The 27,136-nt window shown below is 46.1% G+C and overlaps 1 protein-coding gene across 4 annotated transcripts; it reads left to right on the top strand.

Moving 5' to 3' along the window:
- The first annotated feature begins 1,669 nt into the window (after window positions 1-1,669).
- NR1D2 (nuclear receptor subfamily 1 group D member 2) lies at window positions 1,670-26,366 on the top strand. Of its 4 annotated transcripts, XR_012672631.1 has the most exons (9): window positions 1,702-1,939; window positions 5,345-5,605; window positions 7,600-7,688; window positions 8,649-8,793; window positions 10,409-11,025; window positions 14,505-14,690; window positions 18,562-18,772; window positions 22,848-22,986; window positions 23,252-23,340. XR_012672631.1 is itself a non-coding variant. In XM_075143411.1 (8 exons), the coding sequence occupies exons 1-8, from the start codon at window positions 1,924-1,926 to the stop codon at window positions 23,446-23,448; spliced, it is 1,722 nt and encodes a 573-aa protein (XP_074999512.1). In that variant the 5' UTR covers window positions 1,670-1,923; the 3' UTR covers window positions 23,449-26,366. The 4 variants fall into 4 exon arrangements, 3 of the variants coding, with proteins under 3 accessions (XP_074999512.1, XP_074999513.1, XP_074999511.1); XM_075143411.1 differs by lacking the exon at window positions 22,848-22,986 and having other exon boundaries at window positions 1,670-1,939; window positions 23,252-26,366; XM_075143412.1 differs by lacking the exons at window positions 22,848-22,986; window positions 23,252-23,340 and adding an exon at window positions 22,669-22,839 and having other exon boundaries at window positions 1,701-1,939.
- The last annotated feature ends 770 nt before the right edge of the window (window positions 26,367-27,136 follow it).

Here is a 27,136-nt window from a genome sequence, read left to right as displayed (position 1 = left end):
AAATCCAAAAATAACAAAAACAAAAATCCCAGAGAACGGAAAATGTACGGGCAGAGAGTACTTGCTCTGCTGTTGTTCCTGATGTTTAGCTTGGTTTCCTAAGAGAATTTGGTTTATACACTATCTTGTCCTTTGAGTTTGTTGGCCAATTTCAGCTATTGAGAGGTTTGACATGGCAGGATGGGCTCGTCTCAAATACATCAAATGTGTGCTCGGTCCATGAAGACCAACAGCCAGGCGGAGGAACGAGGCAGAGACCCAGCCAGGTGCCCTGAGCATGAGAAGGGAGGGTGGGACATCGCGCCCCATGCCTGGCCATGCCCAGGGCAGGCATCATTGCTTGGCGGCCAGCTGAGCAGGCAGGGGCTGTGCGAGAGAGCCAGAGGGCAACGTGGCAAGGTTTAGGAAACGTAGTTTGGAGTTGGTATGAGGAGGAGAACTGGGAACATGAGGACAAGAAGCTTTTGCGGTAGGAAATTGGGGGTGGGGGATGGAGGGCCTGGAGATGGCGGTGGGTGCTGTGTGTGGACCAAGAGGAAAGCTGGATGCCTCCCAGCTGCTTGGCCACAGATGGAAAAATGGGAAAACTCATGCGTTTACTTTATTTGAGAAGTGAGGAAGCTCGCCCAAACTGACCTGTTTACCTCATTTGAGAAGAGAGGAAACTCACCCAAAATAGGAGGCGGTAAACTACATTTAGCTGCGTTTAACCTCCGCTTGTTAACCTCATTTAACCCCACCGCCTCCTTCTCAGTCTGGAGGTCAAAACACACCACGAAGCCATGCTTCTCCCTCTGCCTCCCGGGGGCCAAGGAAGGACAGAGCTTCATTTTGGAATCTGCGTTCACTTCATGGAGACCCCTTCCCCCCCCCTCCTTATTGTTGTGGTGGGTTTTCTTTGCGAGTTCCCCCCTGGGAGTGGGAGATGGGCAGGGTGCGGCCCCCACGGCGGGGTCATCCCTGCTTTGCCACCCAGGTGCGGTAGGTCCTCTGCGGGCGCGTCCCTCCGCCATGGCGGGGGGGGGGGGGTGGTAGGGGCCAAGCTGTGCATTTATTTCGGCTGAAGCCGTGCGTGTACGCTAGTGAAGGGGTCGCTCCCGGATCTTCCTTTTCCCCTGCAATGACAAAATAAGCGGCTGAGAGGGGACGGAGCACCCGTGCTCGGACCCGTCAGGTGTGGCGGTCGGGAGAGGAGAGAGCTCATTAGCTGCGGCGATCAGAGCACTGGCATTTCCTGCCGATGCTCGGCGGCCGAGCAGCCCGCCGGCGGATGCTGACACCACCGGCCGTCACCGTGCCCCGCGGGGCCGCGGGCACGTACTTGCACTGCAGCCGCGGTGGGCGAGCGCCGCGCCGACTGCAGCAGCGGCGCGGCCCGGCCGATGGAGGTGACTTCACCGGGGCTCCCGGCAAGGGGACGCCGCCGCGGCGGGGGGGGGGGGCCCTCCGCGCACACCCAGTTGCAATCAGGTCCCGCCACCGCTGCAGACCCCGTGCGAGCCCCGCCGCCGCCGCGGCAAGCCCCGCCGCCTCCGCAGTGCCCCCGCCGCCCCACGCGCCGCCCGCACGCGCCCGCCGCACGTGAGCGCTCCCGCCCGCGGCCCGGGCGGCGCGGAAAGTGTGTCACTGGGTGAGGGGGGCGGCCGGGGGCGGGGCGGGCCGGCGGGGCGGGGCGGGGCGGGCGGGCGGCGGTGCCGCACTCTGCGCGGCTCCCGATCGCTTTTGTTGTAAAGGGGAGGGCGCCGCGGCGGGGACGGGCAGCCGCCGCTCTGACAGGCGACAGCGCGGCCGCCTCCCTCCCTCCGGCTGCATGTAGGGCTGCGGCGGGGACGGAGCTGGGGAAGACCGTGACCGAGCGGAGCCGTGCCGAGCCCAGCCGAGCCAAGCGCGGCGCCGGCCCTGCCCCTGCGGGAGGAGGCCGCCATGGAAGTCAGCGCGGGTAAGCGGCGGGGCGGCCGCTGCGGGCCGGGGGGGGGGGAGGCTCTGCGGGGTGGTCCCGGCGGGCCGGACGGGTAGGGGGGTGCAGGCGGGGGCCGGCCGGGGCGTCGCGGGGCGGGGGAGCGCGGCGGGCGGCGGCGCTTCCCGGCCCCGGCCCGGCTGGTGGCCGGGACGGCCGCGCGCTGCCTCACATGGACCCGCCGGGCGAGCCATGTGCGCCCTGTGTTTACGTTCCGCGCGGCGTGCCCGCTCATTGGCCGTGCGGGGCGGTGACGCGCGGATTGCATAATAGTGCCGGGGCGGCGGCGCGGGGCGGCTGGCGGCGTGGACACGTGAGGCGGGCGGGCGGCCGCTGTTTTGGTGACCTACATTCGGGGCGGCAGTGGAGGGGCGCGCCGGGGACACGTGGGGCCGCGCCGCTGCGGCGCCGGCGGCCCCGCCCCCGCGGCGATCGGCCCCGCCTCCGCCGTACAAGGCCACGGGGCGGGGGGGGAGCGGGCGGCCGTTGGCGCGGTGCGGGGGGAGGCGTGTGGCGGGGAGACACGCGCTGCGGCGGGGGCGCGGGGCCCGCACGCGCGCGGCCGTGTGCGGCGGCGGGGCTGCCCGCGCGCCCCGCACGTGGACCGGCCCAGTGCGCGGGGGCGGCGTTGTGTAACGGGGAGGGGGGCGGCCGGGGGCAGGGCAGGGCCGGGCCTTTCCAGCCCAGCTCGGCGTGGCGGCGGGGAGAGCCGCAGCCCCGGCCCCGCGGTGCGGTGCGGCGGGCGGGCAGCTGCCCGCAGGGCGGCAGGAGGCGGGCAGGGCCAGCCCGCTCCCTGCTTTCTTTGTGAACGAGGGCGGTAAATGATGTGCGGGGCGCCGGCCGGGGGAGCCCCTGCCGCAGCGGCGTCCTCGGGGCCGGGTGAAACGGTCCGTAACGGCGCCGGTTCGCCTCCTTTGTGCGGCCTCTGCGTTGTGACAACTTGATACGTATCCGTGTAAATGAAATGCCTGCGCGGTACGGTGCCCCCCTCCCCTCCCCCACCCCCCCCAGTACGTAAATCCCTGCCAGGCAGGACCCGGAGGAGCGGGGGTCCTGGTAGCTCCGCCTAACCTGCCTCCGCAGCGGGGCGGCTCGGCGTGGCCAGAAGGACTCGTACCACCCTCCACCCGGGGCCCTGGGCACAGCCCCGCCGGTTTACAAGACCCGGGGCTGCCTTATCCAGCGGGCGTCGGGGTGCCGGGGTGCGTGTGCGTGCGTGTGCGTGCACGGAGATCGCCGTGTCCGCGCTCTTTGTTTTGAGTTGTTGCCCTGTGCTGTGCATGACATTCAACTTTTAACTGCTGATCCAAGGAAAATAGGCTTCATGGGGAAATGTAACTTCTAAAATAACAAAAATATTAGGAATCTTGTCTGTGACGCAGGCAAGACTGCTAGGCTCTCTAGGGTACTGGAGCAGCCCAGCTACCTGGGGCTCCTCAGGCTTTCAAAAGGCAAGGAGTGAAAACGCTCGTAGACGCACTCTTTCCTTGCTCCCCTGTGACATTGGTGTTATCCTTGAGGGAAAAGAGCATCTCTTTTTATGAGGCAGGGTTTAAAGATAGCGGGGCGAGGTGGCAGCGTGGAGAAACGTGGAGTTCCCTGCAGGGGCCGTGTTTGCCTGCCCTGCTCTGCCCCTTGCAGATAAGGATGGCGCCTGCTGAGAAACCCGGTGCCTCCCTGGGACCAGGTGGACTGTGAGCTTTGACCTGGCACCTGGCAGAGGCACGTGCAGCGCCAGGGGATAGCAGGGCCTTTGTCAAATAGGTGGTGTCTTACACTAGCATGGGTGTTTGACGGTGTCTTTTTCTCATGCTGTTGTGGGACCTGCGTGCCCATTGCAATCCTCCTTTCTCCAAAAACCTGATCCTGGATGCATGCTATGCTGCGCAGAGGATTTCTTAAAAAATCTGTGCAGGGACGACCGCTGTGGTGGGGCGTAGGGGCACCGGTGTCCAGGAATGTGAGAAGCGGTCTGTGTGTAGCGCACGTGTCGCACGGCCGCTTGATCTGATGTCCGCTCTGCGGCGGCTCTGCCAGGGGCTCCTTGGCTGCATGCTCTTTAAGGTGTTGGTGGCGGTTTCCTTGGTAGAAAAAATTAAATGTTAAAGAGGAAATGGGCTAGTAGCACTGCCGCAGAAATGCTAAAAGGACCGGTATAGCTGATCAAAGTAATGAAAATTTGTAAGGCAGAATTTCTACCTGCAAGCAGTGATATTTCCAGGGTTGTATAACACTGCTGCCTAATAGGCGTAACAGCCTTTATCTGTGAGGAGGCGATGGCTGATGTAAGGGGCTATAGCCCCGACCTGCCAGGCCAACTCAGTTGATCAAGGACTCTACTAACACCAATGCTTTTTTCCTCTAAAGGAAGCCAGTGCATGGCCATTTTTAAGTTTTTACTGGTGTGGGGAGTTCCTTGCTGCAATGTCCGGAGTCGTCTGTGAAGAGATTTTACAGAGCAATACAGGCATAAAACAGAGAAGATGCTGTTATTTAAACAGTTGCATGGCTTTCGCTGTTGAAATTTTTGGGTGAAATACCAAATGTTTTTAAATTGACTTTTGAAATGCTGCGTCTTGGAGACAAACTCAAATGAAGTAAAAACAATTTCTCTTGCTTATAAGCAAGAAAAAGGAGCCTGTGAAAAGCCAGAACTGCTCCCAGGTCTGCCTGAGGGCAAAAAACTGTTTCATCTGAGAGATCCTCAAGTGTGTCAGATTGCAAGACGCAGCAGGACAGAGACTGTTTGCAAATAGCACCCTGGCAGTCAGAGTTTAGCTGCTGCTAGAAACGCTACAAAGGCTTGCAGTCGGACAAATGGCGTTCAGTAGGCTAACCAGGCTGCAGCACTATTTCTTTCCCTTGCCCTCTTCCCTTCTGCATCGTGAGCACCTCCCAGCCCTTCCTTTCTGTGCCTCTGGCACGTAGCCTGCATGAAGTCTTTCTCTCTGCCCTATTTCTGTCCCTAACCTAGCTTGTTTGCATTCTGGCTCCACAGCGCTGTAAGATCCTGTCTTTGCTGTGGCTCCAGACGAGCTCTGCTCAGGGGGTGGCCAGGGAAACCCTCCCTGGGCCACCCCCTGCCCTCTCCCCGCTGCCCGCTCCTGTCAGCAGCATGGCTTGTTGCTCCGTCTTTTGGTTCTGCCGTTTCATCTCAACTTGGATCGGAGGAGGCTGATAAGATGGGAGAAGGGGATGGGGCAGATTGGGAGGTCAGCAGTTGAAAACAAATGGAGGGAAGCAAGCTTGAGAGAGGGAGGGAAAGGAGTGCGCCCAGGAACATGTGATGGCTGGGTCTGGTGGTGCTGGGTCACGGCGTGGCTCACATGGCAGCGGTGCATGTCTGCTTGTTATGTCACTACGTGCCGCCTTTTTTTCTTGCCTTAGGGGGTGTGATAGCTTACATCAGCTCTTCAAGCTCGGCATCTAGCCCAGCCTCATGTCACAGCGAGAGCTCAGACAGCGGTTTCCAGTCGTCCTCTTCGCCTGTACCATCTTCTCCGAACAGCTCCTCCTCGGAAAGCGGCTGCAATGGCCGGAGCAGTGAGGGCTCTGATGGGGCATTGAAGAGCGATCGGCTGGAGGAGACTATTAAAACAAACCAGTCGACTGTTGCTGGTTTGACAAAAGGCCATAATGGAGTCACAAGTATGTTTGGTGCCGGTTCCTGAAACCACCATTTTCCCCTTATATATTACAACCCTGTATATTACAACCAGGTCCTCCGCGTGGCTTGCTGTGAAGGCACACAGCAAAGCCTCCATTTTTATCTTTTTGCATTATATGTATGGTAATACATATGATATTGCCATACAAATGCTAAGAGATGGAGGTCCTATTGCTGCTAACTTCAAACAGTCCATAAATACAGTCCAGCTTTACTTCAGATTTTCGCTAGTGAAAACTGATCTTAATAAAAATCAAACACTTGGTTAAAAAGATGCAATGAAGTAAAGGTGGTAGTAATCAGAAATTGCCTTCAGGAGGATTTATGGATCTGTCTTGCAAATCTAGTTTCTCTGTTTTTTCATATTCCCTCCCCTGCCCCTTCACCTTCCCTACCCCCAAATTTCTTTGAGGAGCAAAATAAATAAATTACCAAAACATTATATTATATTTACATAGCTGTAGCAGGGACCTTTATCTTTTTCATTCCAAATCTTAATTTGTGGATTTAAAAAACAAAGTACTTATAAGCCGGAACTAAAGGATAGCCTTTTAAAATGCGTTTAACAATCTAGCTCCAGCTATTTGCTTCATGCTTTTTTTGGTAATGAGAGAAGATCAACGATAAAGAACTAATTTGAACAGTTTTGGAAGTGCAGGAATCAAACTGAGTACTGGAATGAGTGTTTCAACAAACACTCAGCTGGAATTTAGACTAGTCTTTTGAAGGCTGAATTCTTTTATTGGTAGAATTGTTTTACCATTTTGAATTGTTATGAAGCTAGAATAAGTATCTAACAGTTCTACCTTAAAAGTCTTTTTTTTCTCTTTTGAAGTGTTCCTACCCTAAGTTCTTAGTAGGAACCTTTACTTCCTCTTAAAAATTTGCTAGCAACTAAGTTTTTGGTATCAGGGCAGAGGTTCCTGAAGATGAAACCTGCTGTAAACTGTTCAGATGTATAGATAGATAGAGCTCATACTGAGCTAAAGATGTTATCTGTTTGGAGGGGGGGAAAGAAAAAAAAAAAAAGGAAATTTTGTGGTTTGGTTCTTTTTCAAAACTTTAAAAAAAAAAGTTTTAGTTCCTCTTTACAAATGAAACCCAAATGTCAAATAAACTGCTTTTCTGGTAGAATATGGTTCTAGGTGAGTATTTCCAGCTGTCTTTGTTGCTCACTGTTAAGGTAACTTTGCGGTTACCGAAGTCACTGAAAAAATTCCCATTGGCTTCAGTGAAACCAATGTTAGACCAGTACTTAGGACTTGCAAAAAATCTTTATTGACAAGCTGAAATGAAATAGGTGGGGAAAAACTTAAAAAACCCAAACCGTGAGCGTATTTACAGGGCTGAGAAGGTATTTTCAAGTTCAAGTATGCAAGCATGCCATTCTGGATGTGCACTCAAATTAGTAGTCTTTACATATGTAGATGTGTCTGAGTTACCAGTTCTAAATTGTTATCAAATAGGTAGAGTGTATGGCTTGTTTACAATATATATAATAAAATAAAGCGTCCTTTAATATTGCTATTTTTAAGAAAAGATGTTTATTCTCTGTTGGGGGAAACTGTAGCCTTTATATGGGCTTACTTGTCCTGATGGAAAAACAGATTGAGCCCGAACTTTGGTGGCCTAGTTAACTAAATGGTCCTTTTAAAAGTGCGTAAATGTAAGCAGACTTTCTTTTTCTACAGTTGAGTACAATGCTGCTGTGATTGAAAGTCCAGTGAATATGTGCGTTTTCCCTATTCTGTTGAGTGCTTCATGTTTGTCTTTTTTCCCCCCTCCCTTGCACTGGTACCTTCTGAACTGTTCAGGGTTTTTGTACATTCTCATTGTCTGTTCCTCTGCTGTATTTTTTTGTGTGTTGAACTGACCTGACATATTTTGCTTTTAGTCCAGGTTTTAAAAGCTGGAAACATGTTCCTGCAGTTGTCACTGGTTTTGTATATCCTTGACTTTTCTGTTCTGATTCTAGAATTTAACGGCATGGTTCTTCTTTGCAAAGTCTGTGGAGATGTCGCTTCAGGATTTCATTACGGTGTTCATGCCTGTGAGGGCTGCAAGGTGAGCTATATTTATGCTTGCGTTTCTGTTGGTGAAATGCTTAAGTTATCCCTATAGGGGAAAAGGGGTGATACTGCTGAAAAAATATCGGTATACTTCTCTGTTAGACTTAAATCTGAGACATTTCAGACAGCGTGCAAGTTGTAGGAAAAGGCAAACCACTTAGCAATACACAGCATTTTCCAAACTCTGCAGTACTTTCTGTTCTCGCCCCTTGTCCAATCCTGCCTGACCTGGAGTGCACAGCAGAGAACAAGAACCGGAGACAGAGGTGGTAAGGACTATGTCACGCAAGACATGTGAATGTTAATTGCATTAAGAGATAGTGGGTGTGAGTTGTCACCTGGGCTGGGACACAGAACAAAACAGCTTTGGAAAAGCAATTCTTTACCACAGGGAAAGCCATGACTGGCTGCTTGCATGTTCACGCATCAGTAGATCTGTATTTTCTGATACTGTAACACTGCAAATGTTACGTTCTGTGAAGGAGTTTATCAGTGTAAGGGTTATGTGAAAGAAGCACCTTTGAAGGTCATGTGGTGCAACAGGATGGTTTTGTTGACAAACTGTAGAGGTTGAAGTCAAAAGATGTGATTTTTGACTTTTGTCTTTGCACTTGATGTCATAGGAGATTGAGGGCATATCTTATAAACTGTCAGTACAGTGATAGAGGTGATACTGGAGATATTTTGCTCTTAGGTGCTGACTATGGAGGGAACAACTTAGCATCTTCCGTAATTAGAAATCATAACTAGTTTGCATTATACACAGATCACACACGAAGAGGAAGTAAGTCATGAGGAGTAGCAAGTTCTCTAAAATCACTCGGGGCTGATGGCTCTGAAGCAGCTGATGAGACGCAGTGAGGTTTTCTATGCTTGCGGAGAGGTGAATCTTGGCAGGGGGATTTGACATGTGCTGTAATAATAGTTGTGGCGGTTTTTGTTTGTTTGTTTACAGGGTTTTTTCAGAAGAAGCATTCAGCAAAACATCCAGTATAAGAAGTGCTTGAAGAATAACAACTGCTCTATAATGAGAATGAACAGGAACAGATGCCAGCAGTGTCGTTTCAAAAAATGCCTGTCTGTTGGGATGTCAAGAGATGGTACGTTCCTCTACTGAGCAGTGATCCTCTGAGAGGGAATCTACTGCCCACCTCAAAACCGATTCCTAAGGGTCTTAATGGCAGAAAACACAGCTAGCCCTTATGTCAGGGACAGGTTCCCTGGCCGAGAGTGTTTAGATCAGTTTGCCTTCTTGCTCTGTCACTCTCCTGAGCTGGTAACGTAATACTGGCCGCAGAGCTGTCCTCCCACCTCTGGAGGCTAATGCAGTGGGATGCGATGCAGTGGTCTCAGTGGTCTGTAGAGGGACGGTTGTAACAAGAGTCTCAGTTGTGTTTTAATGAGTTAATATTTATAGCTGTATCCTGCCTGAATCTGAACAAGACTCTTCTCTTTTTCTTTTTTTTTTTTTGTTGTTGTTGTTTTGGTTTGTTACTGTTGCTTTTTCAATGAAAGGGAATTCTGCCCAAGCTGATAGCCTTACAGTAATCATTATAGAGCCTAAAGAGTTAGGTTTGGGTGCATGGGATGAGCATATAACTGCTCCTTTTTTTTTTTTTTTTTTTTCCCTTGGAGGGAGGGGCAAGGCAAGGAGGAAAAGGTAATGTTGAGCTGTGTCTCCAATCACCTTGCTGGCTATCCACTCCTTGTGACTTTTTTTAAAATGTAATGCTGAAAGCATATTTCATTAGTCTGCTACAACTTACTGTCACAAACCAGAACTCTTCCTTCTGTTTCACTTTTTAATTTTCTCTGGGTGTTTATTTCACAAGAACTAGGACTCCTGGGCTGTTAATAATTTAGTGGGTGGAGTGTTAAAACTTATTTTAAATAATTGTTCTGAGTTCTTGTCGTGCATAGGAGTTATTTCATCCCCTGGGCGCTTGTTTGCCCGTAAGGTTGCACCTGCTTTAATGAAAGAGGTTTACTTACATTAATGATGGACTAGTGCATGAATATAATTACATCAGTCGAAACTGGTTATAAGCCCATGTAAGGCTGTGGTTGGACAGGATGGTAGAGGCAGTTGTAGATTCCCTAGGACAGGGTCAAAAGTGCTGCAGCCACAATGATGCCCATCCCCTTGCCAGCAGAAAAGGTCCTTGTCAAGGCAAAGTTATCAGGAAAATTTGCCAAGGTAAGCTTCATTCAGCATTGATTTTCGTAACTGTTTTGGCAAGTTATATAATTGGTCCATGAGGAGCTGTCTTGTAGGACTTCTGTTCAAATATGATATGAACTGTGTTTACATTCAGCTAATTGTCAGCTCACAAACTTGTACTGATTTAATTGATCCAATCTTAAAGCCTGACACTTAATTAACTTACACAACTGTGTGTATAGTCCATAGCCAGGTTTGTAGCAAAAGGGGAAAAGGCTTTAGAGATTGTGTGCTTTAGAGCTGCTTTCTCTTTGTATGTAAACAACAGTATACGTTTCATATCTCATGCCTGTTCTATGCCCAGGAAGCTCCTTGACTTCAGTGGTAGTACCCCTGCTGTAGTATTGGTGAAAGCAGTTAAAGACTTCCCTTAAAAGGCAAGATTTTTGGTTGGGATGTGTATTCTGTGTGTGTGCGTGCGTGCTAACACTTTCAGGATTGACTTTTTTTTTTTTTTTTAATTCCCACCACTTTTCATTTCTCCACCTTGGCAGCTGTTCGATTTGGCCGTATTCCCAAACGTGAAAAACAGAGGATGCTGATTGAAATGCAGAGTGCTATGAAAACCATGATGAACAGTCAGTTCAGTGGTCACTTACCCAATGAAGCATTAACAGAACATCAAGGTCAAGCACCTCAAGAAGACCTTTCCTCCAAGCCCAAACAAGAGCGGGAAACCATCAAAAGCCCTTCTCCCCCTCCTAGCGCTGACATGGCTAAGGAAGAAGTGATCGGTATGGTCACTAGGGCCCACAAAGACACTTTCATGTACAACCAAGAACAGTCTCAAAACCCAGCAGAGATGATGCAGTCCCAGAGTGGGGAGAGAGTGTCAAAGAACACTGAGCAGTACATCTTGAGCAGCGAGCACTGTGTTAGCGGGCTTGGTGGCCCTCAGTACCCTGAAAGTGAGCAGCACCTTGGTGGACAGTACAAAGGGAGAAGTGCAATGCATTATCCAAGTGGACACGCCATGTGTTTCACAAATGCCCACTGTATGAACTTCACCAGTGGTTATACTCAGCGACTGTGTGATAGGATCCCAGAAGATGGCTTTTCTCCAAACAAGAATACCACTTACTCTTGCAGCACTGGAGGAAGAATGCATCTGGTATATTGATATCAATTGTTTGATTTGACTTAGTGAAAGGCTTAGTCATGGGTGTGATCCAGCTGTGCCTCTTTAGTCAGTAAACTGCATGCAATTGGCACACAGTAAACTGCACACAATTGGCTGAAATTTAAAATGGTGACAAAAGTTTGGTAGTGCAAATTGTGATGGAGAATAATGGCTCGAGTTGTGTGGAGGATTTTAAACCATACAAGTGTTGGGATTTCTTGGCTCAGTTTTTAGCTGACTGAAAGAAGACTAATGTCAAAGAGCAGTTGAAGAAAACTCCTGGGTTTTTTAACTGGGTTGACTTAAAGATGAAAATGGATGTTAGGAGTTTATAAATTCCTTTCTTCACTCAATCCTCTTGAAGAATTCATTTTAAAATAATCTACACACTCAGATATGCTGTATTTTCCTTAAAGGTATTCAGAGCAAATTTCTGGGATGAAACCTCAGGGCTAGGATTTTAAGCCAGTCTGTTTGCATGCCTTGCTAGTGTGTTCTAAAATCTCTCTTGCCAGGTAGGCTGGTTTTTTTTTTGGTTTTTGTTTGGTTGGTGGTTTTTTGTTTTGTTTTAATGGGGATAGGCTTATTCTGTTCTAGGCAATGCAAAATAGACGCTCAGTGGGACTCATAGGCTATACATCCTTCTCCCCTAGAACATTTCAAATCTGAACAGAGGCAGGAGGAAGATGCATGGCTAAACCACTTGAGAGAAGTTCAGGGTCTGTTCTGTAGTATTTACACAAGTGAGGCTCTGAACACACTTCTGGATACCTTAGATGACTTTGCTAGAGCATTTTCTCACTGAATTCTTAACAAGGATGCTTCCTATTTTCTTGCATATGGGTTTTGTTTTTTTTTTCCTCCTTTCCTTAACAGGTCCCTCCCATTTGCCTTGCACCTGCTGTTTCTCTGCCATTCAGGCAACCGGTTCTGTAAGCCCCTTAAAATAGATTGTCCTTCTCTTTATCGCTGGAACTGCCTGGGATGAGAGAACATAACATCCTCGTTCTCATTCTGCGCTCCTGTCGAGAAGCGCGAGCCCCTGACCTTTCTGAAGTACTTGAGCTGCCAGTGTTTTTCTTCCTCCTGGTTTGTAAAGAGTCTTCACAGTCTTCTTGAAGGCCCCTGAAAGTCTCCACACAGTGAAGGCTGTTTGTTTTGATGCGGAATTTCCTTTGTTGTTGTTGGGTTGTTTTTTTTTTTTGGTTGGTTGGTTTTTTTTTAATTCTTTGGCTACTGCATATGTGGACCATGCCATCCCTAGCAGGCTCTGACCTTAATTGCAGACTCCAGGCACTACACCATGGCAAATAGTAATCATTCCCAACCTTTCTTCCTTGCAGGGAAAGTATGTGGAGTCACTACAACGGCATTCTTGGCACTCCTGAGAAGCAGAGGTTTAACCTGTCAGTATGGGCAGCTAGGGAGTGACGCTGCCTGCAGAGGCCCAACCAGTCAGTTTGTCCTGTGCACAGCAGGTGCAGGGAGGTTTAACGCAGCTGACGATGAGGAAACAAACCCAAATCCAACAGAGCACTGCAGGCACCCCCCGCGTCCCTGACATGAATGAGGGTTTTGCCAGAGAACTCAATGAGAGCAGGATCCGACCAAAATGAGCCAGTAGCTGTAAGGGAGTGTAATTAGGCTCTGAACCAGTATGGAGACAGATGTTCAGGGGTTTGTTTTTTTTACTCAATACCCCCACAACCAGAAAAGCAGAACAGGTCGCTCCTGAAGAGGTTCCTCTAAAGAGAGCTAGTGGCTGCACAAGCTGACCGCTCCGCCCATAGGAAGGACTGCTGGGCAGAGCTCTCTCAAGAGAGCTTAGATATAATACACAGGGGCGGAAAGTGGCAGTTTCCCCTCAGGACTGAGTGCCTGGGAGCTAGGGTAAACCATGGTAGGATGAGAAACTGAAGTGCTTTTTGTGTCCGAGTCAGAGCGGGGTGCTGAACCAGACATTCCTTGTTTTCAGAGTGTGCTGTATTTTTAACCACACCTGCGTGAACCGTTGCGGTATCATGGACAGAGCAGTGGTTAGTGTCTGCTGTGCTTCTGGTTATGTGCCTCAGACCTCTCCTTTTGCCAAAATATTTTATGATTTTCAGTTTATGGAAAAAGTCCTCCTCTATCCTACAAGTAATCATTTGGGTTTGGGCGTTGTCCTCAGACACACAAATGATGTTGTAATTCACAGCTGAACCAAGAAATCTGCAATTCTGTTCCTTGTCTTTTGGGGAGAGCTTTCTGCATATTGACTGCCCAGTTAGTAACTGATATTTGGGAAAAAACAAAACAAAACAGAAATTTGTATCTATCTATCTCCATCTTGTTTTCCCTAGTGATGCCAAATAACGTACAGACACACGCGCGTATGTACCTGTTGAATATATTCTTGTAATGGATCTTAGCAATGGATCTTAGAACCTTCCACGCAAAGAATTGCTAGGCAATTAACAGATTCCACGTGCCCTGCAAAAGCATCATAGCTCTGAGGATTTACTAATCTATTTCACTGTTTTCTATTCGCTTTGCTGACATTATGTCATACATACATACACTGTTCAGTATACTTGTGAGGAATACTTAAAGGAATTCTCATCCTTGATGGTGACAGGTGAAATGAATATTAAAAGGTTTAAACTTCATTAAAAGTTGTAGATTTTAGAAAGCAGAACTGAAAGTATGTCAGAGCTTCTGGTTGGGTTTTACAGAGGGAATTTACTGGCTGTCAGCCTTGACTGGTATGTCTGATCTCACTGTAACGGATTCAGACTTTCCTACAAAAAATCACTGTATGTTTGTATAAAAGAAAGAGCATTTTGTCATCTTGTGACTGAGCAAAATTGGAATACCAGTTCCTTGGCGTCCTTCAGTGATACATATAAGAGCAAACACGTAGGAGAGGAAGGTTGTCCTGGTAATGAGGGTGTAAACCTGTGACTCAGGAAACCAAGGCTCGGTTCCTTGCTCTGGTGTTGACACCTTTGTCACCTTGACTGAATCACTTCAGTTGCCTGCAAAACAAGAAAGATATATGAGAATGAATGTAGTAGTGACTGTGAGATTACAATCGATTGATTGTGAAATCGCGATTAATTGTGAGATTACAAGGATAATACAAGTAAGAGAAATCCAAATGTCAGGCATAAGTGACATCAGGGAAGAGTGTAACAACTTGGGTTCTCTCAAGTCTTTTGCTGTAAACAGTGTTGGCATTTCCAAGGTCAGCAAATTTAGAAACAGACTGCTAATGGACTGCCATGGGTGTTTTATTGTTTGTTTGTTCTAAAGGGAGGGGGAGAAATTCAGTTGCTTTGGGAGTTGACTGAGGAATACTGATACTTTTTCTCTATGCGTCATTATTGCAAAGTTTTCTTGAAGAATAAACCTGCTTCTTTCAAGTATTTGCCAGTATTTGGAATTATATCTTTAAGAGTTGTTTTCTACGTATGTTTTGTAAACATCAGGTCTGCCCAATGAGTAAGACTCCCCACGTGGACCCAAACAAGTCTGGCCATGAAGTCTGGGAAGAGTTTTCCCTGAGTTTTACCCCTGCGGTGAAGGAAGTGGTGGAGTTTGCCAAGCGCATCCCAGGTTTCCGAGATCTCTCCCAACATGACCAGGTTAATCTTTTGAAGGCTGGGACCTTTGAGGTGAGACCACTGTGTGTATAGTGCGGACCTGACAATCTGTGCATTAGTCTGACCCCCTTAAGAACAAAAATACATAGAACTGGGTTATAGCAGGCAAAACCAGCTTGTTCGTGGATGCTAGCTCTGAGCTTTCCTTAGCTGATGGTGTCCAGTGCTTCTGGTCAAATCTTGGTGAGCTGTCCCTCTTCCAAGACGCTCAAAAGTGCTCAGCCCTTTTACCCTTTCCTCTTCCCTGGGCATTAATAAATGTCTAATGAGGAGTTTCTTGGTTTTGTATAGCAGCGATTACTTTGATAGCTACCTTTGCTTAGCTTGGAGAGAAGCAGACTGCATCTGGAAGTTTAGAAAGCTATCTATTGACTTACCAGTTTTGTAGAGGAATGTGTTTTTCGCTCTGGATGTCCTTCCTTCTGCCACTGTGCTCCCTGCCAAAGCCAGAGCATCCATCCTGACCAGTCACCGCTAGCCTTTGCTGACAACGGGGGTTGCTGAAGCCTCCATCTCCAAAGCAGTAACACTGATAACTAGCTGTACTGCTGCAGCTCTGTAGATACCGTGTACCAGCTGCAGCCTGACTTGGTCTGGATTAATCCCACCAGGTCCTTGTGGTTAATTCCACCCACTTGTGAGCATGACATATATGTGAATTAGTGGTGTTAAATTGGGAAGGATACCAGAGAGCTCAGTGCTGTTTTACGATTAGTGACCTTCAACAGGGGACCTTTACTTAAGGTTTTAGTTGCTCTTCCAGACTCCTGTGTCTCTTGGAGACCATGCACATTTTATAAGTATTCAAATGTGAAGTTTAAACATAGAGGGCCAGAGGAGCTGAAGTCCCAATATTCAATGTTATTGTGCTTTTCTGGGGAGGGCAGGGTTGGTGATGCTTTTGCTCTTGTTTACTTGATTTATTCTTTCAAAGAGGGATGCTGGATTTCGTATTTACCTGAACTGAAAACATTTCTCATGTAATGTGTTGGGTCTTTTATCTGCATTTGTACAGCCCGGTTCTAAAATGGATAATTGTTGAGTTGGAAGGTACAAGATATACTGGAAGACTTGGTGCCTGGAGTGTGTCAGTTTCTTTGTTTCTTCCATTTTGCTGTCATGTATTTTTTGCCGTTATACTTATTCTTGACCTTTTAATATTCATCTACAACTCCTGTAGCTAAGGGCTGTATTTTCACTTCTTCAGCTACAGCCTCTTAGGTTGCTGTTCACATTACACAAAAATGTTGGTTCCTTCCTCTGCAAAGTGGTATGCTGTCTAGTGCCCTCAAGGAGGGTGGAAAATCAGGCTTGAACTGTTCCTATAACATAAAGCCAAACCTTCATGTTTTGCAAGTAAAATGTTTTGCTTTGGCCCTTCTTCACCTCAAGCTTTTCTCAAGCCTCATTCATATGCCATTTTGCCAGTTACAAGCACTGCTGATAAGAAGGTTTCTATATCCAGGGGAATCAATAATAATATATGGCTGCATGCTTATCCCTATTCACTTGTTAATAAGAAACAATAATGATTTCTGTTAGTAAACTGGTACCTGTAGTTAAAGCCCTGTGTGGCATCTTAGCAACAGAAAAAAGAAACCCAAAAATAATGCTGCAGAGCAGGGCGAAAAAAATCAAAACAGGATTAGCGAAATCATTGCAATAGAGGCAAAAGCATCTTGAAAGCCTGGTGCATACAAAGTTATTTCTGTCTTCTGGGTAACTAAACTAGGATATCCCAACATCAGCATGTTAATAGAAGAACCTGAGTATAAGTACTGCCTCCGAGCCTGTTTTGGCTCCCTTGGGCACCAGTGTGTGGCTGTCTTGGCACTGTGCTTACTAGCAGCTCATATTCAAGGAACGCTTGTTCGTTTGGGGGTAAGAAGACGCATGGAGACAGTGTTGGTGCAGAAACAGCATAGCTATATATATTCACACACATATAAGCTAAAAAGCCCTCTTAGATCTGGGAGTACTGGGGAGCTCAGTATATCGTGGTGGCATTTCATGGCTTTGTATGGGAGCCAGCTCAGAAACAGCAGTGAGCCTAAAATAAGGAACTCAACTGGATTTGAACGGGTCCTCCCGCACCTCCACAAGCCCCCACTCCAAATGTAGTTGATGGTAGAGCTAACAAGCCCCTTGGATCCACTGGGGTAGTGACTCAGTTTCTCCACAGACTCACAAACTTGGTAATTTGGCTGCAGGTGGTGGGGAAGTGAGCAAGCACTTGCCTGTGTGGAGGTTTTTGTGTTTATATTGCTATGGTCAGGTGATAGGGTTGATCAGGTGTATCCTCAGCATGCACAAATAGAAGTCTGGCTTGAAGTGAAACAGGATGAATCAATCGTGCTACACCATAGTCTAAACTGTTCTTCTTTGGGTTAGAATGGTGACATTGAAATCTATAGGTGAGGTCTTTGCCTTAGTATTAAGTCAACACAGCTTCATGGGCTTCGGTTTTGAATAGCAGTGTTAATACTGGTTGCTCATTATTTAAAGTTCATGTTTCTAAAGCCCAGTTCTGTAAGGGGAGTACCATTTTGAACTGAAAGGTTGTTGAGTACCTGGTGGGTCCCTGCTAATGCACAAATTCAGCTTTGTCTGTCTGCCCTTTGTCTCCTTTTGTTGTATTCTGAGGGTTTCTGCACCTAGGCTTCTGCCTAGGTTTCTGCACTCTGTAGTTAATGTCATCAAAGGACATATAGCTTAGCTGACAAAGGTGAATAATACATAGTGCTTGTGCATCCATCAAGATTGCTGCATGTCATTTGGCTGTTAAAATTTAGGAGCAGGTCATGTAATGTGCATGAATGGTGTTTGAATTCTCAAACATTTTCATGTTTTTTGAACCTTCCTTTTTTAAGCTTGTCAAAGGCACTAGTCTTTGCTGGAAACCTGGTTCCCTCTCATCTGTAGTAAACATTTAAATTAATGCAGTTATGTAGGGTAAGTGAGAAGAGACAACTGTCACACCAAGAGATTACAGCAAGTCTGAAGTTTTAACCAATGCCAGTTGGTTCGTTTTCTCCAAGTAAGAAGGCTGTTCTGTGCAACTTAAACCTTGAAAATGTAAATAAGGTTGTTGAACATGAGCAAATGAAACTTTACAAGCCATTCCAGAGGGAAACATTTCACAGTACGACTGAGAAACCACAAGAAAAATTTCAGCCCAGAGGGGTAAGTTCAGCACATGTCAACTGCTCCAGCCCAGGTGCTTATACCAAAGGGGTATTCCCAGCTGCAGCTACAGACCAGGTGCCGTTTCAAGCCCTGCTTCCTTAGCCTTTTGAAGGCCGTACATGTGGCTCCTTTCTACCAGAGCTCATTAACATTCCTGTGGGTACAGCGATGCGGCATGGTACTTTCCCAAAGAATGCCTAGTGGGCCAGATCATCAGATGGTGTAAATCAGCATTGTTTCAATGGAGCTGCTCGCCAAGCAAGAATCTGGTTCAATACCTTCATTTTGCTCCTCATAAGTGTGGCCAAGAAAACATTTCTTTTAATGTTCTGTATGCCTTTGGCTGTTTGGTGGCTTAAGCAAGTTGTCCTACTGGCATATTTATGAATGGCATTTTCTTCGTGGCTCAGGCTGTCTGAGGCTTAAATTTGAATTTTCTTCCCTTTCGTGTGCTATAGCCCCTTCCCTGCATCCACTCGCTAATTTTTTCACTTGTTTGTTTCTCTCAGACTACTGGGCCAGAGCTTGCACTGTTTTTTACAGCTCAATAGCATGCTGACAGTTTCTGTATAGAATGCTTGTACAGCGGTTGACGAGACAGTTTGAATGATATTAAAAGGTTTAATTTTTTTCTTTGGCTCTTCTAGAAATCCACTTATATTTATCTGGTTTTGTTGTTCTTTTTTTCTTTCACCAGGTTTTAATGGTACGGTTTGCATCTTTGTTTGATGCAAAGGAACGTACCGTCACCTTCCTGAGTGGAAAAAAGTACAGTGTGGATGACTTGCATTCAATGGGAGCTGGTGATCTGCTCAACTCAATGTTTGAATTTAGTGAGAAACTAAATGCCCTGCAACTTAGTGATGAGGAAATGAGTTTGTTTACAGCGGTTGTCCTGGTATCTGCTGGTAAGGCGAGAAAGTTAACTTTCACCTTTGCCAAATTTTGAATATGGCTTTCTATTAAAAGATTTCTGTAAAATGTATACCCTGTTATTTCACGTCTAAGTGCAATTCAGTAGGTTTTAAGCTACTAGCAGCCTGTAATTTGCTTTTTTACATACCTGCTCTTTCTAATATTGCCTTTTGGAAAATGTGACAGTGGGCTTATGTTTTCCTACTCCTTTCTATAGAATGCAAAAATACATCTCATAGCTTCTGATCGGCCAGTGGGCAGCTATTTGTCTGACTCATCTAAGTTTCACAGGACAGCATCAGTGAAATTACTCCTGACTTGCACAGCCTAAGTCTTGGGATAAGGTGGTATTTTTGCTTCCAAGTGTCGTCATTGAAGGCTATTGCGTATCTTTCTTAAGTCTAAATCCAACAGTTTGATCTCTGCCTATGTCAGCAAGAAAGCCCTATTCATCTGCATCATGACTTCTTACCGCTAAAGGTCTGCCAATCCACTAACATCTTCACCATCCTCGTATCTTGTTTCAGTCCCTGGATATACAGAACACCCTGGCCCAGATTCAAAGAAGGATTAAGCACCTACTTCCATAGTATTATCTAAAGCCTCAAATTAGGCACATTAGCTCTGCATATAATGCCTGGAATACAAGATGCAGAATCCCTGCTTGCTGGGTAAGGAGCTCTCTAGAGGTAGCTAGCTAGCAGGAGTGCTAGTAGTGCCCACTTAGACGACAAGCCAGTATTTGGGGGCCACTCACTTCTTGAACAAGTGCACCTCTTCCACATGAGTGGTTTAGGCCCACATCTTTCTTATCAAGGAGGGGCACCCCAGGCATGGTGCTATAGGACCATGAAGCCTCTGAAAACAAGGTAGGACAGTTCAGTCTAACAGCTTTGTGCATGGCCGAACTGAAATGTGATTACACAGGGTGGAGCAGCTGTAGCCTTTTCCATTTGTAAGCAGCGGTAATGAGCAGAGGGTGGTGCGGTGTTTGCAAGCTTCAAAAGCCAGAAAGGGTGGCAGTGTGAGGGAAGCATGGCACTGTAGTCTGTTAGTGAAAATGTTTGGGCAGCAGAGAGAGAGAAACCTGGGTTTTAGTTGCTTTTCCAGACTCTGCTTTACATATTTTATCTTCCAAAAACTAAATTGATGAGAACTGGAGACAACCTTTAAAATAAGGACTGAGAACCGGGCCTCTTCCCTCCTTGTGTCGTAACTAGGCTACAGCCACTCTTCTTGCTTGCTCAGCTGCTGGGCCCTAGAATATCACAATCTCTGCGCCACCTGTTTTGAATGTAAGTGGCTGTATCTGTTCTGTTGAATATGCTTCTAGCCCAGAGCCAGTCCCCCACCCCCAGCCTTTTAAGCACTGCTTCATGCTGTTGCTCGCACCCGGTAGAGCTTAGCTTAGGGATGGTAGGTAACATGTACAGCACATAATGTCACAGCCGTGCAGCAGGACAGAAAGAGGAGGTGTTTGGTATTCAGGCTTCTTGCAGCTGCTGAGGATTTTTCACATCATAGCTTTGGACATTATTGCTACCTATCTTAGCTCCCTTGTGATCTGATCTGCAGTCTGATCGCAGCCTTCCTGGACATCTTCACAAAATACTTTGAGGGTTTTATAAAGTACAACTTCGTTAGTCTTTTAACGCTTGGGCCCAAACTTGCATTTGTACCGTATTCCAGACACAATAGTAACCTTAATGGTCACTGTGAGTCCAGCAATTTTCAGATCAACTTCACTGTATAGCTTACAACTGAGTTGAAATGCTGCGGTCATTACTTGCACAAGTGCGTAAGTGAGGAAGCTTCACGCCTGAGCAGGTACCTCAGAAGAACAGAAGTGTCCCCAACAGAGCTCCTGGGGAAGATGCTTGTAGTGCGAGGACTTGCCAGGAGGAGAAGGTGCCTGTAGAACTGAAGGATTGTGGGCACCTACTGATTATACAGATCTTGAAAGAGAGATCCCCTGCACCCCACCCCTCCAGGAGGAGTGTGACCCAGAGAGTCATTTCCCATAAGGTGGAAGTGGAGCTCAATTAGAGAAGGAGGAAGAGTTGAGGAACAGCATCAGAGAGAATAATGTGGAAATGCAGGCAAAGGCAAAAGATGCTGTAACTGGAAGAACTGAGGGTGGAAGAATAAGGCCATTAAGACTTCTTCATCTCAGAACGAAGGTTACTAAAGAGAAGATTAAAAGGAAGATAGTAGAGTAGTCAAGATTTACATCCGTTCCAGAAGCAGATGGGAGTGTGTGACTTGTTGATTAAGTGATCCAGAGTGTAAAATACCATGCTGCACTAGTTAAAAATCTGTCAAAGACTTTCAGTTGTTTAAAATTAAAAAAAAAAAAGCCACAGAAAAAAAAAGAAATGTTCATAAGTGTCTAAATAGTGCTAGTGGGGAGAACACTTGTCAGAAGCATCTCCACATAACACTGGATGAATAACCACTCTTATGAGGGATATTTAGAATGTGCAGAAAGAAGAAGCAGGGGTAGTAGCAAGGAATGTGTGTAACTGTGTACGTCCTCTTGCCTTGGTGTCATATGGCAAAGAAAGAAAAAGCAGGGCCATACAGTGAGGATGTGGGAGTGTTTCTGGTGGTGCTGAGGAATTACCTTGGTACTATTTCAAAACTAAAAGAACGCTTCACCTCTGGCTTCAGTTAGCTGGATGTGTTGAAGATGAAGGGGAGACAGCAAGATGGATCATGGGCACTGAAGAAGGAAAAAGCAAGGTGGAAGCAAAGGTGAAAAAATGTGGTTCGTGCAGGTCTCGAGACCAGATAATCTCTTAACTGAGGGTGATGCTTTGTAGTAGAAGAATATAAAATACACACCCTCTATTATTCTCTCTTATTGGGATAGTACTAACAAAAACTTCTGCTGGCCACTGGGAGCAACTGGAAGTAGACTGAGAGGGAGAAGAAAGAGTTGGACTAATTGAAGAGAGGAGGCTACAGTAACTCACCCAAGGCAGTCAGGAAAGACTGGACTGCATTTTTCTGCCTTCAGAGGCAAGGCAGTACTGCTGTCACTGTACAGAGCTCTTGAGCAACCTCATCTGGCATATTCTGTGCAAATGTCATCATCCCTGCTCAGGATAGAGCAAACCTAAAGGTTTTGCAAAGCGGGGGACAAGTGGGATAGATAATTTAACAAATAAAGGCAGAGAGGCATCTCTTCACTCATGCTCTCTTGGAGAGCAGCTATCAAACCTAATGCACAGTCTTCACAGAAGAGTGGAATATGTGCTAATAAACATCGTTTGATATTAACCAAAGTTCCTAATTGTTAGAGTAGAAGGTTCTGGAACAATCTTTCTAAAGGAACAAAACTCATTAACTGTTTCAAGATGGATCCTTAAGTGGATTATATAGTAATTTTTCCCATACTGGCAGGGCACTGCACTGAATAGTCCAGGAGGACTTCCTAGACTCTGTTCACCTGAGAAGTCCGATTGGATTGACGCTGGATTGACAGCATAAGGAAGGGATTCCCACTCTGACTGTGTGATCTGACTCAGTGCTTCTCCAGAAAGCTGTTGTCATTGTGTCCCAGTTTTGCAAAGTGCTTAAGTACATGTAACATCAAAGCACATTTCTGTTTGTGTCCGTCACTCGTGTATGTATGTGCCCTGCTGAATTTACATAGCGTTTTAGAAGAGGCTACAGCTTGGAAAAAAACAGCTACTGTGCATGGTTATTAGGTGAGATGTTTTGCTTAAAAATTCATGCTTTTAAGCTGCTTACTTAAGTTCCACCTAAGGACAACAGGCATATTCTTAAATACAGCTTTCTTGAAAGAGATGGTTTGGGCGTGGGGTGAGTGCAGTATGTGAAAGCATAATATTTATCTTGACGTTGAAATTCTTTTCTTCCTCAGTTGGGAATTTTTGGGTGCATCGTGTTTCATTTTCTAAGTGCTTCTGAACACACTCAGAAATAGTGCCCAGTCATGTCCAGGCTTGTACTCCCTTTGCCCCTGGGGATCCCATTATGCAGATATGAGTGTGGCTTGTCCTGAGTGGGATTTCCTCCTCAACCATGAACCTCCAATTCAAGTTTAGGGTTCTGAGTCCAGCCTTGAGAAATACTTGAATTTTTTACTTCGGTGTGCCCTGTCTCTCTCCTTGCATTGAAAGTTGTGATTCAGAAAAATATTAAAGCGTGTCCTTCAATCTGTCCTTTTCTGGAAATGTGGGTAAGTGATTACAGAAAAGGTGATTGAATGCTGCCTGTTCAGTGTGAGGTTAATACTCTGCAAAGCTGACGCTAAATAATGTTTGAAAGACTTTTGGTATGTGGGTTTGAGACTTCTGGCATAAGTATTTAATTTTTCTTGTGCTTCTTAATTTAGTGAGTGATTCTGGCTTTATGTTGCAAACTACATCTGTTCAGTCTCTTTTTTTTTTTCTCCCCTCTCTCTCTCTCTCTCCCCCCCCTCCCCCTCACCCCCTTCTCTTTAGATCGCTCCGGAATAGAAAATGTCAATTCTGTGGAGGCACTTCAGGAAACACTAATCCGTGCATTAAGGACCTTAATCATGAAAAATCACCCAAATGAAGCCTCTATTTTCACAAAACTTCTTTTGAAATTACCTGACTTGCGTTCCTTAAACAACATGCACTCTGAAGAACTCTTAGCCTTTAAAGTTCACCCATAGGCCTTTAGGTCTCATTTGTACTTGGACTTGCCTCGTGTTAAAACTGTTCTGTGCTAAAATATGTATTTATACAGTTGTACCACTTGTTGGAGAGGGAGAGTTCACAGACTGTGAACGATTGATAGCTGTCCCATAACCATGCAATAACGCTTCAGCAGGTGCTTTCAGCTAACGGCGGTGCAGCATTCAGAGTCCTCCAAGACGTCCAGACCCAGCTGTGCCGCACTTCTGCAGAAGGGGTTGCGATGAGCCTGAGTAAATACGGCCTGTTCTTTCACATAGGAAAAAGAACCACCACTGCCCTCTCATGTAAACTGAATGCAAAGTAGCTGTGTATGTGCATACGGAGCATGGAATGGGGTGGGAACAATCCTGTGCTAATAGGAAAATGGAAGAGCTGATTTAATTGGTCTTTCACTTATCTAATAGATGTATGTCTGTGTCTCTTGATAACTCACTCATGGTTTCACTGTTGTTATTCCATTAAACCCGATGGAATGATTTCAGCCTGCACCAACTCTTCACTGAGCGTGTGTTCATGCCATGTGTATATAATATAAATAGTTAAGTAATGAGTGTTTATGGCTATATAAAGTACAGAGTTGTGTGTATATATGTGTATGTATATAAATAGTTCTATACATAAAGTATACATATAATTTCTTCACAATATTTTAAACTGTGGAGGAATTTAAACTTAAAACAGAAGGTGATCTATGGAAAGAACCAAATAGATGCACTTTGCATATTGCTGAACTAATTATCTGAGCATTTCTAATTTTTAGAAAACATCAAATCTGCATTAATATGCTGTGTTTGTTAATTTAAAAAAAAAAAACCAGCAGAGTGGCACCCAAGGGGCGGGGTCAGCTTCAACTTCCAGAACGGGTTCGTAGAGAATCTCAAGTGGAGGTGGCTGGTTGTGGCACTAATGAGATCGATTGTCCATTGCCACTGAGGTTCTTACATTCTGATAAAGGTTAAAGAAGCACCAGATGCTCTTCAAAAACTTCAGCACAGCCAGAAAGAAACTATCAGATGACTAACAGCATCTATCAGAAAAAAAAATATGGGAAAAATGTATCCATGGTTGCGTTTGGGTCTATGTGTGTTCTGTGACCATTTAATTCCTGCAATACATCATTTTGCTGCTTCATTGCTAAATGAGAATTGAACACAGAAATGTGAGATTCCCCATGTCTTTTCACAGTTTGGGCTTTGTGGTTCCCATGCCTGTTCTTCTGGAGCTCTCCATTGGTGTGTGTGCATGTGCGTGTGTGTGTATGTGCAGAGAAGGTGCACTGGATGGTCTGGATTTTTTTCTTAAAAAAACACCACAAAAACCAAACAAACAAATGGGACTTTTTTTGTTGTTTATGCCAGTAGCAAATTACAAAGCAGATCCTCAAGGCTTAATATTCTGCTGCTTTTCCATCTAGGAAAGTAGCTCTCTATGGGTTTTCTCCATTTGTAGCAGGACCTGGCACCAGAAGAGAGAGATTAAAAAGTCAAAGCAGTTCTGTTAATTAGTTACGTTTATGTTTTGCTAATGTGGGAAGAAGATGCTCCATTACCCTCGTGTTTAGTTAACTCACCTTAGAGGTAGCCCTCTGGGTCTCTAGCATTTGGTAACGCTACTCTGCGGAGGGAGAGATCTCTCTGTTTGTTCCTGCATTTAGATGTGTGCGGTCGTTGAGGCCAGAAAGCCGCCAGACTGCAGTCCTCCTCCTTGCTGTGCAGCAGCGAGTCGGTGGGAGCCCTCGTGCCTGCCGCGGAGCTGGAGCGGAGGCAGACCCCTGCCTGCCCCTGAGCATCAGGAGCCGGGCAGGGGGGAGCCTCGTGCCCCACCATGGCTCCGGTCACCTTTGGGCTGGGGGATTTCCCCTCGGAAGGTGGTAAGGGGTGCTGGCCAGGGGGCTGAGAGCAGGAGGAAGCGGGTGCTTGAGTAAGAGCTGGGGAACATTCAGCTTCAGCCTTGGCTAAGGAGCAGAAGAGCCCACCCTTTCCCCTCCTCCGCAGCTGCTGCAGGGAGAGCCGTCCTCCTGCTTCAAGCTACTTCAACCACTGGATAATGGCCCCTTAGTACATACAGTTTTGCTATCCAAATGTCCTATCGGGGCATATTGTCCTGATTTCTGTAAACAGTCTGCATCCTACCAGTATTATTTGTTTGAGAGCTTCACTGAATTTTGCATTGAACCGTTCAGACTTTAGAAAGGAGACAGTCACATGGTTGGTATTATTTAGGAGCTGAAATGACTTCTTTGTAGACCCCCTTTCAAATGTGGAAAGTACAGTTAACCCTTGGTTTTTTTGGGAGGGAAGGAAACTTCTTACAGAGATTGCCACCCTACAACTGTGTTTTGTTGTGTTCTGTTTTTGTTTGTTTTTTGTTTTTTTGTTTTTTTTTTTAACTGTATTATTAAGCCTTTAGGAATGTATAACCAGGACTGAGTAATTACTGCTTGTTAAATTTTTAGTTAGAATGACCATGTATGCCTATAGATAGATATTCTAACTTGTGCAATTTCATTTGAAATAATCTTCCTGTACATAATGGAAAAACTCATATAACAGAAAAAAAGCCCCAAACATATTGACTGAACAAAAAAGTTGATTAAAGTACGGTTCAAAAGTGACCCATGTATTACAAACCCTAGCTGGACTCTTAGAAGAAAATCTAAACTCATCGTGTTAGCTGTGTATTGTGAGCTCTTCTTTTACTGTGTCACTGGTTATACACTTGTTAAACGCTGAGATAATAGACTTCATGCCAGGCATTTGAGTACTGTAGATTGGGTCATTGCTGAAAGATTAATGTACTGTATGACTTAAATGAAATTTTTATTCTTGATTTTATTCTTGATTTTGTTCTTGTTTTAAAAGATTAAATATGGGCATTATGTCAGCAAGCTAAACTGTGTTTCTGTGTTCTTTTTATTTTTCTATATGAAATCTGGAGCAGTGGACAACATGCTGAGATGAGCAAAGCAGCAGTAATGGATGAGAGCATCAGCTGCTGTAGGGTCACGGGGGCTGCACGGGTGCGCAGCGGCTGGGAGCCCCTATCTCGGTCTGCCTGGGATACTGTCTGGCCGGGTGGTTGGATGGGCTTTTCTGGTGCACTTCACTTACTACAGTTAACAAACTTTTTTGGGTAGCGTCATTAAAATAGATGGGTATTTTAAATGCCTTCACTAGAATTCAAGAATACAACCTTGTAACTGAAAAAATGTATATGGTTTAGTTTTTGGTAAAGACAGTCTTAAATCTAGGTTACAAGAGGTAGATGGAAAACGGCATACAAAGGGCAAAGATCTGTTAGATTTTTCCAACTTGCTCTCCTAGTTTGAAGTGTTTACTGGTTTAGGAGGTAAGAGAAGCTTCTCCAGGAAATGCTGTATCTATCAGTGTTTCAAAAAAAAGCCCAAAACCCAAAATCAAAACAGAAACAAAATTATGACTGCCAGCACTGGAAAAAATAACAGCACAAAACCTCGTTCTTTTTTCTTGGCATGTTTTCCCTGGTGGCATGTTTGCATATGGCTTCCCTTGTTGCCGCCAAGTCTGTGCCCCTGTGAGCAGGGCCATAAGCCACAGGGGTCCCGGGGCCTGGGAGGTCCTTGGGAAGAGCTCTTTCCAGCTTTCGCTGGGGTGCTCCGGATGGGCCACGAGTAATTTTTCCCTG

The sequence above is a fragment of the Calonectris borealis genome, chromosome 2 (assembly GCF_964195595.1).
Source record: "Calonectris borealis chromosome 2, bCalBor7.hap1.2, whole genome shotgun sequence".
Classification (NCBI taxonomy): Eukaryota; Metazoa; Chordata; class Aves; order Procellariiformes; family Procellariidae; genus Calonectris; species Calonectris borealis.
This window is presented reverse-complemented; position numbering and strand designations above follow the sequence as displayed.

Coding starts and splice junctions, on each gene's coding strand:
- NR1D2 (XM_075143410.1), top strand. CDS start 5,284: ATGGCAGCGGTGCATGTCTGCTTGTTATGTCACTACGTGCCGCCTTTT. Junction 5,606..7,599: donor AGGCCATAATGGAGTCACAA/GTATGTTTGGTG, acceptor TTCTGATTCTAG/AATTTAACGGCATGGTTCTT. Junction 11,026..14,504: donor CTGGAGGAAGAATGCATCTG/GTATATTGATAT, acceptor TGTAAACATCAG/GTCTGCCCAATGAGTAAGAC.